This window comes from Cyclopterus lumpus, chromosome 5, assembly GCF_009769545.1.
Source record: "Cyclopterus lumpus isolate fCycLum1 chromosome 5, fCycLum1.pri, whole genome shotgun sequence".
NCBI lineage: Eukaryota > Metazoa > Chordata > Actinopteri > Perciformes > Cyclopteridae > Cyclopterus > Cyclopterus lumpus.
The window spans coordinates 4,011,792-4,029,789 of NC_046970.1; the positions used below are offsets into that span (position 1 = coordinate 4,011,792).

At 41.8% G+C, this 17,998-nt stretch overlaps 1 protein-coding gene across 1 annotated transcript; it reads right to left on the reverse strand.

Moving 5' to 3' along the window:
* Positions 1-975: 975 nt before the first annotated feature.
* LOC117730553 (bactericidal permeability-increasing protein-like) lies at positions 976-7,560 on the reverse strand. Its single transcript, XM_034532319.1, has 16 exons — positions 7,265-7,560; positions 5,325-5,432; positions 5,119-5,233; positions 4,909-5,040; positions 4,648-4,803; positions 4,476-4,539; positions 3,339-3,399; positions 3,164-3,255; positions 2,862-3,038; positions 2,726-2,785; positions 2,477-2,644; positions 2,317-2,384; positions 2,160-2,202; positions 2,017-2,080; positions 1,454-1,530; positions 976-1,306 (listed from the first exon to the last, which is right to left on the reverse strand). Exons 2-16 carry the CDS (start codon positions 5,425-5,427, stop codon positions 1,265-1,267), a joined length of 1,422 nt encoding a protein of 473 aa, XP_034388210.1. The 5' UTR covers positions 5,428-5,432; positions 7,265-7,560; the 3' UTR covers positions 976-1,264.
* Between the last annotated feature and the right edge of the window lie 10,438 nt (positions 7,561-17,998).

The following is a 17,998-nucleotide window of genomic DNA, read 5'->3' on the forward strand; positions in this document are numbered from 1 at the left end:
TGTGCGTATATTTAATACAGTGTATAACAGCCATTCGGACTTTGAGTATTTCCATTTGATAGTACTTTATACTTCTAATCCACAAAATTTCAGGGGGAAAAACATTGTACTTTTTACTCCACTACATTTACGTCACACCTCAAAATACTTTTTAAATATGAAAATACATTATACTTGCATGATATGATGCAGTAGTAGTACTATAACCTACCCAGTCGTATACAAAGTATCTCAAATTGGCTCCACATTGATTAACTACAACATTAAATGCCTCTTTTGTGTATTATTTAATATATCATATTTTATAATGTTGACACTGAAAGGAGTACTTTTTGCTTTTAATATTTTAGTACATTTTGCTGAATACTTTCATACTTTTACTTGAGGTACATTTTTAATTCAGGACTTTACTAATTAGGAGTATTTTATGGGAGTACTTCCTCATTTTGAAATAACTAACTTATAGTTCGGTAACGTTAGCTAGCAATGCAAACTTACGTTAGCACAGCAACAGGACAAAGCTTAACGTAATCGGTTAATGGTCAGCTTTGAACATGTAATTTGCTACTTAATTACATGTTACCGTGTATTGATAATTAAATATATTGCGTTTTTATTGCCTTGGTGTCAGTGGTGGAAAATGTGCGTCTTATTTAAACTAATTAATGCACGGTATTGTCTCCTGATGATCATCTTTGTCTCTGGCGCAACCAAATTCAGATGTCCTCTAAGACCGGAACCTGGAGCTCCGATTCTGGTCTCACTAAACTCGGGATAAGTAACTCATATGGATGATGTCAAATGTAACGTTTCTTTAATACATACTACCGTGACTGATTTGTTTTGTCTGTTGCTTGATTGATGCACTGAACTGCAGCAAAAATGTCACGGATCAGCAAGTTTGTAGAATCACCAAGTCAGAAACGTTGAGAATTTTTTTCCCCCTAAAGTCAGCAGCAGAAAGTGCTGTGAACGGCTTTGGAAGGAGCATTTTATAAAAAAATATATAATTGAAGTGACAACAGTGAACCCCCTCTCCTGATGTGGAAAACCAGCTCTGGGTTAACATTTAAAGGAAAACAAGTCTAAAGAGAGGAACAATTATGATTAAAAAAAGAAATTGAGATCCAAATGCAAACATGAGATCTGTATTTCTGAGATCATTTTTTTCTCGAATGGTTTACTGTCAGCTGAACTCTGTGGCATCTTCATTGTGGCGTGCCCCACCGCAGAAATGAATCCTGGGAGCTTCCAGAAATTCCATTCAACCCGTGAACTGAACATCTGTCCCAATCAGCACATAGTCCTAAAGAAAAGCACAGCACCAGTGGTTAATTACAGCGTTGAGATCACGAATTCTGTTGATCAACTACATATATAATACATGCAGCATGCTCAAACACATGCAGTTTTATGAAATAATAAACCAAACAAAAAACATCCAGACTCTGACCTTCAGGACCTGAAGCTGAGTGTTCACAAGCTTCATCTTCCCAAGTGTAGGAAGTGGGTATCCCTTTGCAAGTTGAACTACGAAGAAAAATTGTACACGTTTAGATAAACTACTCACGAAGTGGCAAACATTATAGCGATGTCATCAGCAGGGGTTTAAATTCATGTTGGAATTATATAGCACAATACGTGCATTTAATGTGTGTTTTTGATGGATGTCAAATAAACATCACGCTAATGAATACAGAGTTGTTTAAAGAGGTTTAGCCTTTCTGTCTTTAGTTAAACCTGCAATAACATTATTGACTAAGTAGATATGACGAACTCGTTAGCAAACAATGAAGCTCTTATGGAAAATATATCTTTAATTTCGGAGTCGCGTTTCACACCACCTGTTGAACGTATACGTCCAATATTCGGCTACAAGAGTGACATAGTGAAAATGTGTCCCGAACAGCTAAACAATGAACTGAAACCCACTTTTGAACTCGAGGGGAAGCTGCAGATTAGAGTACGTGACATCTAATTCACGGAGAGTAGAAAACTGAAAGTGCAAGAACTTACCGTTCAGTATAGGTATCACAACTACTTTGAGGACCAATTGGAAGATGCTGTCGAGGGCTCTGACCTGCGGGTTAAGGTTAGGGTTAGTTTGTCACCGGTAGTGATTGTGCACTCCGTGACTCGGGTTAGAACGCAGTTCTCACCGGAAACTCTCCCACGTAGCTTGTCTCCAGGGTCAGAGCCATTCTGTGCAAATTAGCAGAATTAGACTGTGATGTTCATCTTTACAAGGACCTTTTGGCCCCACTTTTTTTTTTTTTACTCTTCTGAGAATAAGTAATTATGTTTTAAGTAACTCACTTGTTCAGGCTGACAGCTCCGGCCAGCCTCGTTCCACTGACAAACACTCGGGCGCTGACGCTGGTCTCCTGTAAAGACAATATGGCAAGAAAGTTACCAATTTTGGCCCACACAAATTGTTTCTTTTTTCCCCCTCTATCATGCAAGCTGTGTAACCTACCAAATTCAGGACAAAGAGAGGGGAGAGCGTGGCGTTGGGGTGGATGGCGTAGGCCGTCACCGTGCAAGTGGCATCCACCGTGGCGTTGTTGGGTTCAAACGTGACGACGGGGTTTTTCGCCGTCCTCACCAGCAGTTTCATCATCAGGCCCGGGAAGCGCTTGGCGATCTGAAAAAAAACACACCGAGACACGACCGAGATGACGGCGCCTCATTCGGGTGACGGAGTCAGCGGAAACGTGTTTGTCACCTGTGGGATGAAGGTGCCGAACGTTCTGGTGTTGAGTCGGATGGGCGAGCCTTGTGGGATCTGTCGTGACGGAAAGGTTGTAGTTTCAGTGTGACGTCACAGGATCGACGAGGCAATAAACGAGGACGGAGCTCACCATGTCATCGGTGATGTACAGGCTGAGGGCTCCGGCTGTGTTGTAGACGAAGGCCGCCGAGTTGGCGGTGAAGGCGGACAAGCCGATGTACAACATGTTGTTGGTCTCGGGCGGCAGGGAAAAGGCAGCGGGGGAAAACGGAGGCTCCCTGTGCTTCCCGGTGTTGTAGAATTCCCCCTAAGGGACGAATAACCACCGGAGGCAGAGAGATTGGGACGTCGCCATGACTGTCTATTTCGTGGTAACCAAACTGGAGCTTTAGATGTATAAAATGTGCAGTATAATGCTCGGCATTTCTTTACCTTCATGCCCAATTCTATAGAGGCCTTTGACACTGTGGGCGCGGACACCATGGAGTATTCAATATCTGCGTACTGGTCCACCTTTGCTACGACTGCAGTGACATAGAATGTGTCTCATACACTCTCAGCATCAATGAAACATCCAAATGTTTTTTTAGATAGCATTTTTTTTTACCATTGAGAGTTTTCAACTGAAGGTTCAAATCAGATACTACATCGGCCACCAGATTGCAGATCTGCAACAAAAAAAACAACAGAAACGTTCCTTTAATTTCAAAATAAACTTGCACAGTCCCCCAAAATGGATACAGAGCACTTTACTATTACACTGGTATCCAAGAGCAAGGCGACCCAAGTGCAGAGGGATAACTTTTTGTGCTGATGTCTAACTTTGTCTAATGTTAATTAATTTAAACAAAAGAGTAATTTAATATTCTGACTGTAACGCAGATCTGAAAGATTTGCAGTTATTTGCACTCTCTGTGAGAGCGTTTTCTCATACCAGATATATTTATCTGAAGTGACTGAACATCCTGGGACCAAACGTTGCTCCTGACTGAGTTTTACTTCTGCTTCACTATATTTCAGGGAGAAATATTGTACTTTTTACGATAGTTACTTGTTACTTCACGAAAGAACAAAAAAATAACTCAACAAGCTTATAAAATGCGACATATTGTTAAAGATTAAACCAGTAGCATCCAACTCTTTCGGCTTGCGAGCACTCGCATAAAACAAGTTTGTAGTTGTGTCTCTTTATCCCGTGTTTCAAGTTTTCTAGGAATTGTTAGAAGTTCGACCAATTCCGACAGCGGATAGCTCTCGACCACAGTTATCTCTCGGCCGTGGCTACGGTTAGCAAAAGCTAAACTATTAGCAACATTTTCTCTCCAAATCTGAAACGCTTTGCCAATATTGTGGCTAGCTTGAGCCTCAATCCCATGATGTCATCTAAAAGGTCATATGGGCCCAAAAGTTTGCAAAGAAAACAGCACGGTACTCCTCGTAAATGTTTCAGTTTGAAGCGTGTGATATTTATAAAAGTTTTTTATTAGGTAATTAATGACGTCCAAAGTGCCTACCCCAGATTGAAGTATGCATTTGAATGGAGTAGTTGACTTGTAATACACTATTTTACATTGTTGTGGTATTTTGTTGCAGTCAAGGAAGTGAATACCACTTCGATGGCTTCCATCAGTTCCTTCGCAAAAGTTTTGTGATGAATTTTTGGCTGCATTGAGGAGGAAAACCCGATACTTTGTGAATACATGACAATCTAAAGCCGTCGGGATGATACTGGTTTCCACCTCACCTGTTTCTCCAGTGCTTTTCGTAAGGCCTTGTCGATGAACTTTTTGAAGAGGTTGTACAGCCAGCTGAAACACGGAGCAATCGCAGGAATTAATTAGGGCGGTATGGCAAGCATGACAAGAAAACCTCACATCCCTCTCGCAGGGGTTCAAGCACAGCAGGTTTTCCTTTACCTGGCGCCGCCGTGGAACTTGATGCTCACACTGCCGACAGCGGTCACGCAGTTGACGGAGCTGACCACGGGACGGCCTGTCTCGTCGCTCTTGATGGCGATGCTTGTCGTGATGGTGAGACCACTGACCTTCAAATCGAAAGAGCCACTGTCCTTTCTGTGAAGAGGGAGGAGTCACAGCTGTAGCAGAAATATTTAAAAAAAATGGATTTCACCGACCTGTATAGGGAGGACTTTTTTTCTTCTTCTTCTTCTCACTCACATTATTCGGAGGTACTTGACCCTCCAGTTTCCGTGCAGACTGATGAAGGCATTATCGATGGACAGCCTGACACCCGTCCCTGGTACCAGATCCAACGTGGACTTTGGCAAACCCACATCCACTATTTTAAGACTTAAAGAGACGACATGCACGTTTGTGAAGTATCCCACGGAATTTACTGGAGTGTCGAAAAATAAACTGGCGCCTTACTTTGTCAAGCTGTACCGGACCTTGCCAATGGTAGGCACCTTCTGGGTGCCTGACATATCTGGGACTTTGATGGTTTTGAGTTTCTTCTGGATGGACGCCATCCCCAGTTGTCTGCCTATAGCGAAAAAGGCAAGGTAATGTGATGATGAGATTCTGGGGAGATCCGTGCTTTACAACTGACGGAGGAACCGTGCCGCAGACCTTACCATATTCAAGGCCTTTTGCGGTCAGCTTGACCTTCACCCCAGGATTGGTGCTCAGGGTCACAGGGATTAAAGCCACCAGAGCCAGCCAACAGCACGGGAACATCTTGGCTGTTGGGAAAACAGAAAAGATCATGAGCTAAAAATCAAATTTTCTTTTTTATGAACATGACACCATAAGCCAGGCTGTGTTTTTGCTTTTGGGTTGTTAACATGTTTGGAATTCCATTCAAATAATGGCTTCCTCTTTTAGAGGAGTGCATTGCCTTTTTTACGACATGTTGGTTTCATCCCTTTCAAAGATGTAATGATCATTTTACTCATGTCAGTAGCTTCTCTGTAAAGCACGTAAATTTATTGCTGACATTTGTTTGTCAACGTTCAGATTGTTGTTGGTTGTTGTTTTTTATTATAATTTTTTTAAACAGTGAAAACCTGTAGAACTACAAGGAAATGTATTAAGTACCTACATTCTTTAATTAGTTAAGTAAATGTATTATATATTTATATACTTCATTACAAGTAAAAGTTAAGCGGTCAAAATCCTATGTAGTATTATCAAAAATATATACTTATAGTACAAAAAGTAAAAGTACTCCTTTTGACTCATATGACAATTTATTAACATTAACAACTGAAATTTGACAAAGGGGCCACAAATACATATCATGAAAACCCCACTTTTTTAGTGCTTGTGTGCATACGTTTGGATATTTGGAGTGTCTTCCAAGCCACAAACTAAAACAACAGTTTTTTTGTGGTCTGTCTAGATCAGAAAACATGTGATTCAACAAGCCATTCATTCATTTGTCTCTCCTTCCTGTGTCACAAGCCCATTCAGAGCCGAATGGGCTTTTTCGAATGGGAGGCATAAAGAGACATAAAAACAGCGTTTCAGACAGAGGGTGAACACAGGTATATTCAGACAGACAGTATGGTGGCAAAGAATGTGTTCTTTGAAAGAAAAAAAAGCATATAAACCTATTCTAGTAGAAACCCAGAATATAAGTATGAATCTAAAAATGAGCATGATGCGTCCCCTTTAACATCCTATCGTAGTCTTTATTGTTAAATCTTAATCTAAAAAGTAACTCTAATGTCATGGAGTAAAATGTACAACAACCTCCCTCTGTGATGTAGTGGGGTAGAAGTATGATGTAGCATTAAATGGGAAAAGTCAAGAAAAGCACAAACACAATTGTACTTAAGTTGAGTAAATGTACGTCTCTGCTTCAGCGGAGGCTTGAGAAAGATGAAGAAACCACATGACTCCTGATAAGTCAGCAGACAAGCTGGGCCTTTATTAAATTAGGCCTGATCTTAGTTGAATATCCACATTTGACTCGACGTAGAACAGTTTTACATGATGGAAAAATGCCCTTTTTGGAGCATTCAAGGCTTTGTGCATTCAGACAGAATTACAATATTTCAATGTCACAAAATGTCACATGCTGGTTTTTCTCAGTTATCCAGGAATGCAAACAACCGTAACATTTACATCTAGTTCTTTTTTCTTCTTCTTTTTCTTGCGACATTGCGGGAACTACATTATGTTGCAAACCGTTTTGTCTCAGCACGTTCAGGAGGAGACGGATATAGTCGGACTGCACTGGCGAAATATAAGACCAACTACCGTGGTGAAAGCTCTCTTTGTCAAGTTTACAGGTGGGTCGGAAGTGTAGAAGAGGAAGAGGATGCACTTTAAACCACAACACTGTATAACAACAAAGAGAAGTAATAGTAGAGGTGGAGAATCCCATCCTTTCCATCAAACAAATCATAATTAATAGTACACTTTAGGGCAATTTATTCCCACTCGAATCTCCTATTGTTAAGAACATTTCCATCAAAAATCACATTGGGCTAAATATTTGGACCATATCTTGCTAAAAGATTGAGCTTTAACAAGACTTTAAATAACTCTCCAGTCTCCCTTCACTTACCTGAAGAAGCAGCTTCTCCGGTTTCTCCTGATGTGTCAGTCGGCGCCAACGAGGCAGAATGAAAGAGGAAGGGAGGCACATTGCCTGTAATTCACTTACTCAATCAGGAACTGAACTCGGCGAGGGGGACTAACCCTGATAAAGCAACAATAAACAGTTTCTAGATTGCTTCACCATCCTACTCTCTTTTATTCTCTTAATTCACGAAATGACAGTGATCTTATATGAGTGAAAAAACAATCTCTGAAGGCCACAGTTCTGAAAGCTTGACCAGGTGTGGAGCAGCTTTTTGTCATATTTGTCTCCTGCTGTTGCTTCAGTTCCTTATGTCATTTTCCACTAAAGTAATACACAAGAACCAAAGCAAAAAAAAGAGGAAGACAATGTCCCTCAAGCCACTCGGTGCACAGCACGTCAGCTGAACTTAACGAAAGCAAATATTAGCTGTGATTATGAAAAAGGAAGCGCAGAACTTCTGCTGCTCTTCAACTGTGTCGCAGAATGAAATGACCTTTCTGGTATTGAGAGTAAAACAGTGTTTGACGGAGTCAATGTTTGCCATTATAATGGAAAATAAAAGCATGCTCTCCCTTCTCCTCCCAACAGGGGGCAGGGTTTGCTCATGTGTCGTAGTAGAGTATCATGATGGAAACTACCCTTGTTGCAATCGTTGGGTTTATCCCAAACGGCAACCTCCGGTCCTGAAAAGTGAAGCCAATGTGGAAGTGCCTTAAACTTGCATTCTCTCTAATGGCCATCAGGGGGCGACTCCTCCCGTTGCAAAAACAATTCTGATTGTATAGAAGTCTATGAGAAAATGACCCTACTTATCTCTGGATTTATTGCCTCAGTAAACATTGTAAATATGAGTTTATAATCTCAATCTCTTGTTTCAAGTCTTCTTCAATGCAACATAATATTCATTTAGTAAATGATGGTCCATTTATAATCAAATAGACCATAAAGCAGAGTATGCTTGAGGGCGTGGCTACCTTGTGATTGACAGATCACTACCACTCCACAGTGCAAATATGGTCACTTCTTTTTTCGCTGAAAATACCCAAGATGGCGACTAACAAAATCCAAACTCGAAGCTTCAAAACCGTAGTGCACACACCAATTGGTGACATTACCATGAACTTCACAAGGAGCTGTAAGTTCTCGGAAATGATCCTCTGTTTTGTAACGAGCATTGATGCAAAAATCATATTGTCCGGGCTAAGCTTTGCAATCGAGGGACGTGTGCCCTGAGCAGCAGCAAGATGCACGCTGGAGCATTGGTAGCATGTAGCGTTGGTAGCATGTAGCATTGGTAGCATGTAGCATTGGTAGCATGTAGGATATCAGGTTTTGCACATTTTGGGGAACCAACCTATATAAAACCACTTGCAGTCATTGCAGAGGTCTGTTGCTCAATAAAAGCCACTTCAAACTTCAACAGTACGTTTATTGAAGTAATGCCAATGGCTAACGCTGCTGTCTGGCCTGTCGGGCTTCAAAGAACTGGGACTGATTTAAATCTGCAGATTTGGAAGTTAAAGTGTATCGTCAAATCTTCAAAGTTTGAAATTTGAAAACTGAATTTCTATCCCCGTTTTCGCACCGAGAATTTCCTCTGACTTCTAGTGGAGACATTTCAAGATTTAAATTTAGGGATGATTGATATCATTTGTTGTGAGACAATTTTTGAGCGTAAAAACACTTTATTTCCTTCATTCTGGTGAATCGTTCGGGTATTCTGTATCGTTTTCAAATATTTAACCTCCCGTAGATACATTTCATGTAATGTCACCTCAGCTTAGTCATCACACATGTCAGCATGCTTTACTCTTCCTTTTTTCATTTTTGTCTCGGACCTCTTAAAATGTGCATGTTGCACCTATTCGCGTTAATGATACATTTATTAATTTCAATTACTTTTATAGCACATACGTGTTTCAGCAAGATTACCGAGCATGTTCAAAACCCCACATTCAAAAACATATCCCACATACTGTATTAGCTAGACGCCGAGACTAACAAAACTACACTTCTGAACAGGCGTAACTCTCCCCGTTGTGTCGCTTATTGTCCACACACACATGTTTACTTCACTGCCTCTGTTCGAGTGCAGGCTAGATCCACTTTTATTAGAACCGTTCAAACCGGCAGTTCGAACCCCACGGAGCGCAAGGGACTTAATGTTCGTGACCCTGGTGGTCAGATGTTGAGCTCACCATGGAAATCCAAGATAACATCATAAAAATACAAAAGGCAAAAACAAAAGAAACACACACAATTCAAATTCTTGCATATCTAATAGTCAATTCCAATTAAAAAACTAACCAATACGAAAGGCCACACACACATGTACACAATCTCGTGTTCCCACCCATTGTCCCACCCAGATTTCCAACAGAGTGCACCATTTAAATAAACTTCTCCCATCTTTCCTTATTGCTATTATTTTCATCGTCCAAATGTGCTACTGACCGCTGACGCTCCTCCTGTGGTGCACTGCTGCCCCCCCGAGGCGGAAGGCAGTATGGCATCATACTTGCTTGAATGGCAGTGCCCTAGATGTGCGGCTTGACAGGGGGGGGGGGGTGATGATCGCAACTGAATGCCTCCTGACTGATATTTTGGATTGCATTCCCCCGAGGGCCTCCACTCTGTTCTTAAAACAAAGATCCTTTTTATTTTGACTCCTAAGTGTCTTTTTATTTTGACTCTTAAGTGCCTTTTTTTTATTATTATCCACCACCAACATGACATTAGCCAGTGAAGTCATACTCATTTCTCAGTAGCATGAATAGATCTTTCTGAGCTGAAAACAGGAAAGGGGTTGTTGAAACTAGCTGAAACTCACTCTGGAATTGTATTTTGGTCAGAGTTAGGGTACGCAAAGAGAATCTGTATGTTGCATCCTGTGTGCAGACCCAAATCTTTAAGGATGAGATAAATTGGACATTTGTCTTTTGAGATGAAAAGTGGGGGACATTTATTTTTTTAAAGAAAACTGCTGGGAAGAGATACAAAATGTTAAATTGCAGGTTCATACTTGTATTTTGGGTTTCTACTATCTAGTAGAACATGTTTAAGAGCTTTGATGTTAAAATAACACCATTATTTTAGTATGAACATACCTGTATTCTCCCTCAGTCCGAAACGCTCTGTTTTAGCAGCTGTCTTTCTAAATCTCCTCTCCCGAAAAATCTGATTGATTATGAGAAAAATACGGCCCACCTTTTTTACTTCAGTGTGAACAAGCACTGAAAAAGTGTTTTTTTCCAACATGTGTCGCCCTTTAAAGTAATAATGATGATCATGTTATCAATAAGAAGGACTGTTTTCAAAGTGCAATACGCAAACATGTGATATCATCAAATCGTGGAAAGTAGAGCAGCTGAGCACACAAGGAATAAGCTGCTTTATGGGCCCAGGGTGTGATGAATGTTTCATACTTGCATACTGTATAGTCATATATATATACATATATATATATATATATATATATATATATATATATATATATATATATATATATATATATATATATATATATATATATAACATGGGGTCCTGCAGGCACCATGGAACAAAACCAGTTTGCTTTCCTTTCCAGTTAAAATATTGACATGCATCAAGAAGACAGACAGCGAAAAATGATTTTTGCTTTTCCAGAAATCAATATATTCAAATAATAAATAAACATGTGGGTTTATAGAGTGGAGCATGCTAAAAAAAGAACACATTGACATTCCTATGACCTATGAGGAAGGCGAGAACTCCTTTTTTGTTTTTATTTCCACGAACTCTTCTATCTTAAAGGTAACCCAAGGACATGTGATATTGTAAATGCTCCTGCGGTCAAGTAATGGGATGACACAGATGGCCTAAGCACCCTGTGGGCTAATTTAATTTCTCTTTTGCTTGTGGACGCAAGAGCCTCAAGGACATGCAACCACTTATTTCAAGACAGCAACCCGAGGACCTTGTCCGAGTGTTTTCAGTCAGTTCAGACTCCAAGGTGAGGTCACCAGTTAGTGTTTGACTGTCGTGACCGCTTTAAAGCCTCATTCGCTCCACGAATGTGACACGCAAGATATACACTCAGCAGCATTTACGCCACAACTGACGGTTGATGCGATTTTCATTCAGTTCCGCTGTTCAATGAGTCGTGTGAATTATCCAATAACTCAAAAGGGTAGAGGTTAACACTGGGAAATGGCTAAATTAGGGTTTTTTCTTTTTTTCCAGTTGCACGTCCGCTTTGGAAGCCTCTTACAAAAATAATGACTCTTAATGGCAGCGGAAATTAATTTGAACTGTGTCGTGAAATTATGCAGCGGGGGCATCAGTAAAACGCACACAGCGTGCTCATTACCACCCGAGTCTTTGATGGCTCTGGGACCGTTTTAACGTGAATGAATCTGACTCCCTCGAAAACAGGCCGTTGGTTCACCGCTGTGCAGGAGACCGTTTGGATTGATGTCTCAGAGCTGCATCCGCAAAGGAGGTTACGAGTTTTTTTTTTAGAATCAAGTCTTGTTCATCTGTTTGTCAGCAGGATTACGAAAAAAACTGCTCGGCGCGGATTCACTCGCTATTTTCCTTTTTAGCTAACGGATATGGTATTTGGCCTTGGCGGAGCACTGCGTTCTCCGAGTGCCCTCCGAGTTCAACATTGTTTGTGTCGAGTTCCCCAATTTATGAAGAAGACAATTCCTTTGTTGTGAAATGCACTAATGGATCCAGAGTTATTTCATTCTTCCGCTCATGTGAATGAGGCTAGGGCTGGACCAAGAGTTGGTTTCACATTGGACGGGAACAGCAGTCTCCTGGGTGAAAGTCCTTATTTGGTTCAACTCATTAATTGCCCCAACTCTCTGCCTCCACCCCAGGAAGACTATGTCACCTGACTTCCTCTTTTGCTCTCGCCATAATTACTACGGCTACTAGAGGTCGACATCACCTACTTATCCTCTTACGTGTGATCAACTATGTCAATGTGTGATATCGCCCTTCTGAGCCTGCTATAGGTGTCGTAGGGCCCTTTCTAACCCACACTGTATCTATGAAAATAATGGCCGCCCATTCATTTGGCTGATTCGAAGCGGGTGAGTCGGACATGGACGTGTGTACTAGATTTTAAGGACACAAAAGCACAGACCTCACGGATGCAATAAGAAACGTCATGGGGTCACCGAAGTCAATTGGATTCACCCTCGGGGATGACTGTCTCTACATAAGCCCACCAATCTGGTAGATGCTGAGAAATGTCACTGGATAGGGGAAATGTGTGACGTGCTGGCGACACCAAATGAAAAGTCAGAGCGTCTTCACTAGTTGATCCTCCGGGTGCCATGAATATCTGTGCCAAATTTCACGGTAATCCATCTGACAGTTGTCAAGATTCTTAGGTTTGGCTCAAAGCGGTGGATCTACGGTGAGTGAGGAATATTATCAGTGCAGAACACATGTTTCTTTTTTCTTTTTTCATGCACATATGTGAATGATATATTTTGAATTAATTTTGCTCCGTGTTGAACATGCTGGTGCACCATGCAGGTCGGTGGACATGTTATCACTTGCTGCACTCAGACAAACCCCATGTGCATGATTGTGTCTTCGCAGTGGTTCTCAGTCGGAGTGTACTCGATGTGAGTAGATCTCAGTGTTGTCATTTTAATCATGAAACACTGTACAAATCAAAAAGCAATTTCAACAGATCAATCGAGGCTTACTAATTCCAAACACTCAATACATTAGTGAAGGACACTACAGGGCCGGCGACAGCGGAACTAGAAAAGAGGCTTTCCAAAATCATAAAAGAGCCTCAGCCTCGTATTGACAGGTTTCCTCCCACTGAGGTGGTAAACTGGCCGGTGCATCAGCCAGCGGAAAAGTGCAGCGAATATCAATCAGGCAACTCCAGCAGTGGGCCAGCAGAGTGTTAGCGGACCAAAGAGGGAAGGAGACGCAGAGAGAATGACTGACTTTCAGTGTATTAACAGCTAATGTCTCGATCCATAAGCAGTTACGCACACATCGGTTAACATGGATTTTATACACAATTTATGTTATACATAGATTCTATTCTTAATTTTGATCCATGATCACCGAGAGAGCGTGCAGTTAATGTTTAGATCCAAACGTCCAAAGGTGAGACGATGTAACATGTGAAATTATAGCAAATACGTTCTCCTCTCAAAAAAGAAAGCCAGAGCCTCACTTGGGGTGACCCTTAGCTCACATAGGCCACAGTTAGCTATTGTTTGAGAACTTAATGTTACGATTAATGCTCAATAAACATCACTGAGTGAGTTTCTATTAAAGCAGTAAAAAAAAGATTCTGTTTATTTTATATAGCCCCAAATCACAAATGACAAATTAGCCTCAGAGGGCTTTACAATCTGTACACATACGACATCCCTGTCCCAGGACCTCACATCGGATCAGGAAAAACTCCCCAAAAAACAGAAAAAAAAGGGAAGAAACCTTCAGGAGAGCAACAGAGGAGGATCCCTCTCCCCGGATGGACAGAAGCAATAGATGTCATGTGTACAGAATGAACAACATTACAGAGTTACATAAACACATTACATGAATATGACAGACATTTATGAATCATGAGTAGTAGGCATGGACCACGATCCAGATTTCCACAAAGGAAGAGAGGAGGGGGGGCATCAGCAGGGCCATGGCAGGAGGCCGGCCCACCAGGCAGGAGGCATCGCGAAAGAGGCCGGACCAATGAGGCCAGGCCCTTGAGGCAGGAGGCACAAAGAAGGAGGCAGGGCCATTGGGAAGGAGGCCAGGTCCAGGCCAGGGGCTGGATGCAGGAAGCAGGGGCAAGGAGTCAGAACCCAGGACCAGCTTCAGACACAGCCAGGTCCCTGTGAGGCACAAAGAAAGCTGCTTCCATAAAAGAGGGGCTTGATAACTGAAGGCTCCCGCTCCCATCCTACTTTTGAGGACTCTAGGAACCACGAGTAGCCGCACATTGCAACAGAATTGATCTACGTATTACATTTTCATATGATAACAAAATCATCTGTATCTCAACAATTAGCATTTACATTAACGTTGTGTATGCACGGTTGAAAGAAATCTTGGACATCAGTTCCAGAGATTAACGTTTCAGACTTTCACTCCCCCAATTATAACGCATGCTTTGACCCGTTGTGAGATGTTGTGAGATGTTGTCAGATGTCGCGCTCGCCGAGCCCCCGTTTGGAGTCTGCGCGGACCTGAGCTCCATTGGGGCAACGGAGATGAGGGGAGTCTCCGATCAATGGTTCAGTGTGTCGGGCATAAAAGGAGCAATGTGACCCAGAGAGAAGGGCTGTCTGTGCCCCAGCGCCATGCAGCTGTGGGACCCGGGCAAGCGTCCATGCCCTCTGCTCCCTCCGCACACTGTTAGTCCTCCCTCTGCGGCCAAAACACTGTAAAATTCTTTCCAGTCTGCTGCTGCAGTGTTATATGTTGTTTTAAAACCTGCGTGAGGTGGTTTAAAATCGAATGAAGATCATCTTTTGAGGACAGCGGGCAGAGCCCGAAAAGCAATTTTGGCTGGGACGCGCGGCGAGCCCGGTGAAGCGGCCAGAGGGGCGTGTGCTAGAGGCCTTTCCGCGTCTTACGAGTTGCAGTTGTTTCGTCCGATTGTCGCGTGTTTGAAACGTCAGTGGTCCCTGAAATCGGTTTGAGTGGGTGAATGGCGGGCAGAGCAGGGGCCGCAGGGCTTCGTGCTCAGTGGCAGACACAATAAAGCCTCTTTAGTCCACTCTGAGATATGTGTGGCTTTTAATTTGAGATTATCTGATGTAACCCTATTTGTTCGCCAATGATCGTGCAGTGGGGCGGAAACCTTTTTAAGACACGGTCACAGATGCAAACAAAGGTTCTTGTTTTCCAGTCGAGACGAATACAAACATGGTTATGGCTAGTCGGAAATCAAATCCCACTTAGGTTCTGCTTACCCCCGCTAGGGGTCCTCCGGAGAGTTACTTTTTGCTTCCATCAAGTTTGGGCTACACTTCCCATAATGCAACTCCACTTGTCAACACCCACATCTTTCAAACTTTCAAACGCTGCCCCTACTTGACCCTACTTCTCGATTTATTGAGTTTATGGTCTCAATCTCTAGTTTCAAGTCTTCTTAAATATAGCGTGATGGGATTTTGGTCAATTATGATCCATTTAGAGCAAATAGACCATAAAGTAGCTTTAGGGCGGGTCTACCTTGTGATCGACAGGTTGTTGCCACAGTGTTGTCCGGTCTGGGAGTTGTCCGTGTTTTCCTCTTGTTTTCCACAGTGTGTTTTCAGTTTTCTTAAAGTCAATTGGATTATTTTTCTCACCTATAAATGTCTACTCGTATGCGTTCGTTCGTATACTGATCTACACCCTCTTGTGTCACTTCTGGTTTCAAAAAAACCCCAAAAAACAAGATGGCAACGGCCAAAAGGACGTAACTCAATGAAAACCAATGGACGAAGCCACAGTCGCCTATACTGCAATCGAGAATGGCAACGAATTGGGGAGACACATTCTATGGGCACGGACCCACTCTCTTATATAAATGATGAATAAGTGTAAGAAGCAATTATTTGTTGTGATGAACCCAGAGATTTATTACTATTATTATTATTATTATATTTAAATAATAATGTTCTCCCTTAATCAAGATATTGTAATTATATATGAGAGCACCATACAAGAAGACTGCCATCAATATAACACACCCAATCTCGGATTGAACTGTTGCTGGTTGAGTCGCATTGTGGGTAATAAAGATTCCAGGTTTTGACAAAGAAGATGAATGTGTGGAGGGAAATTAAGAAGATATCTCCATTGTGAGCAGCGTTATAGGAGTGTGCTGCATACTTTGTGGAGTCCTCTTTTAACAGTCCAATAATGAACATAACACTAGAATGACCACACTGGCAGCTGAAAGTATTTTGGTTAATAGAAAATAGCGAATGGAGCTGAGACTTGTACTATGCAAATGACACTGCGAGGCCTTCATCATGAAAGGACTGGATTAGAATTGGCTTTCAGATGATGAAATGCCTTTCCTCCCCTCAATTCAGTATGTAATAAACCAGTCTGTGCCTGAACGATAACTCAAATGCGAAAGCCACAAATAAACTTTAAATCTGAGGATGAGTATGACATTTATTACAAACATCATTACAGCTGAGTTCTTGATAGGAGTCTCCGTGGAAGCTAACGCAGGGGAGCAGAAGCACTCGGAAAGGACATGCAGGTCATTTGAACGTTTGTGCAGCAGAAATTCGACCATACGTTTTTCTATTATGTGTGTGTGCGCGCGCGTTTGCACACTTATTGGAGATGGAGCTACATTTGAGGGCCACTTATTTTATCCATTAGCCACTCAGCACACCCAGGGTCGACACTACACAAGTTAGGAGTTACTCATGCATATAGATGGTTTCTCAGTGTAAAGTGGGCACATTATTGTTCATGATACAGAATCTTTGTTCTTGTAGGATGTTGTATTGTGTGTGTATATATACATATATACATATATATATATATATATATATATATATATATATATTTATATACATTTATTTAGAAATATGTGTACATATAAATATATATATGTGTGTATATAAGTATATAATTGTAGCCTATATATATCATATATATGATGTTGGACTAAAATGTAACATGTCACGGAGCGGGAACTGTTGAGGAGGACTCGGACGCAGAGTAGAGGTTTTCCTAACAATCATTTATTTTCCACAAAAGATCACAGGGAAAAATCCTGGAAACAAATAACTCGGGATGAACGAGAAAATGCTAAACAAAACAGGAAGCCTAGAAATACCCTCTCTCAGCGAGGGAAGGAGAAAATAATAATCTATAACTAGGTTCGGCCTAGACAAAACTGAGACCTGGACTTGACCATGACATAAGGCGTGTGTGCAGGACGAAAGGATCAGACACAATGGCACAGGACAAGGGGAGACGCAGACTATAAGTACACATGAGGCAAGTGGGGAAACAGGTGGACACAATCAGGAATCAGGGAAGACAATCAGACTGGTGACACATGAGGAAGGGCAAGGAACCTGAAACGAGAGGAATAATTTCCAAAATAAAACAGGAAGTCACAAAACAAACATGGAGAAAGGACAAAAACCCAACTTGACATACAGTTTTTACTACTGTTTTTTGGTCGGCCTACGTTTCTTTCTAACTATCCTCTACCTCTGACATATTGTGAATATTCTTTTAATTTATTTTTTCGGTGTCTCACGATGTCCCCGGAGAGCGAAGATGTTGCTGCCGTCAGTGTCAACGCGGGCTGTTGTTCTTATTGTTATGATGAACACATGTAGGCAGGGGCCACCGGGTTCAGGATGCCACGGCTGGTTTCCTGTGCAGCTGCGAAGGCGCCTTCAGCCATCAGCGAAACCTTTCCAGGGACGCATGCTTAGCGGAGCGTGACAGGCGGGTTCCCCTCTGACCCCCGATGCTGCACAGATACGTGTCGGGCGAGGCCACAGAATAGAAATGCAGCGAGCTTAGACCCTTAAAGAACAAAAAGAGCATCATCACATCTCAGTGGTGTCTGGTTAAATGATAAAAGATGGAAAACTCCACTGCTCCCATGGTTTGACAAACCGTGCCAAGGTTAAGTGATCATTTCCTCAACAATTACACTGAATTTCAAAATGTTCTCTTTAAAAATGTCTCGAAGGTCGTTTTTGTATTATCTAT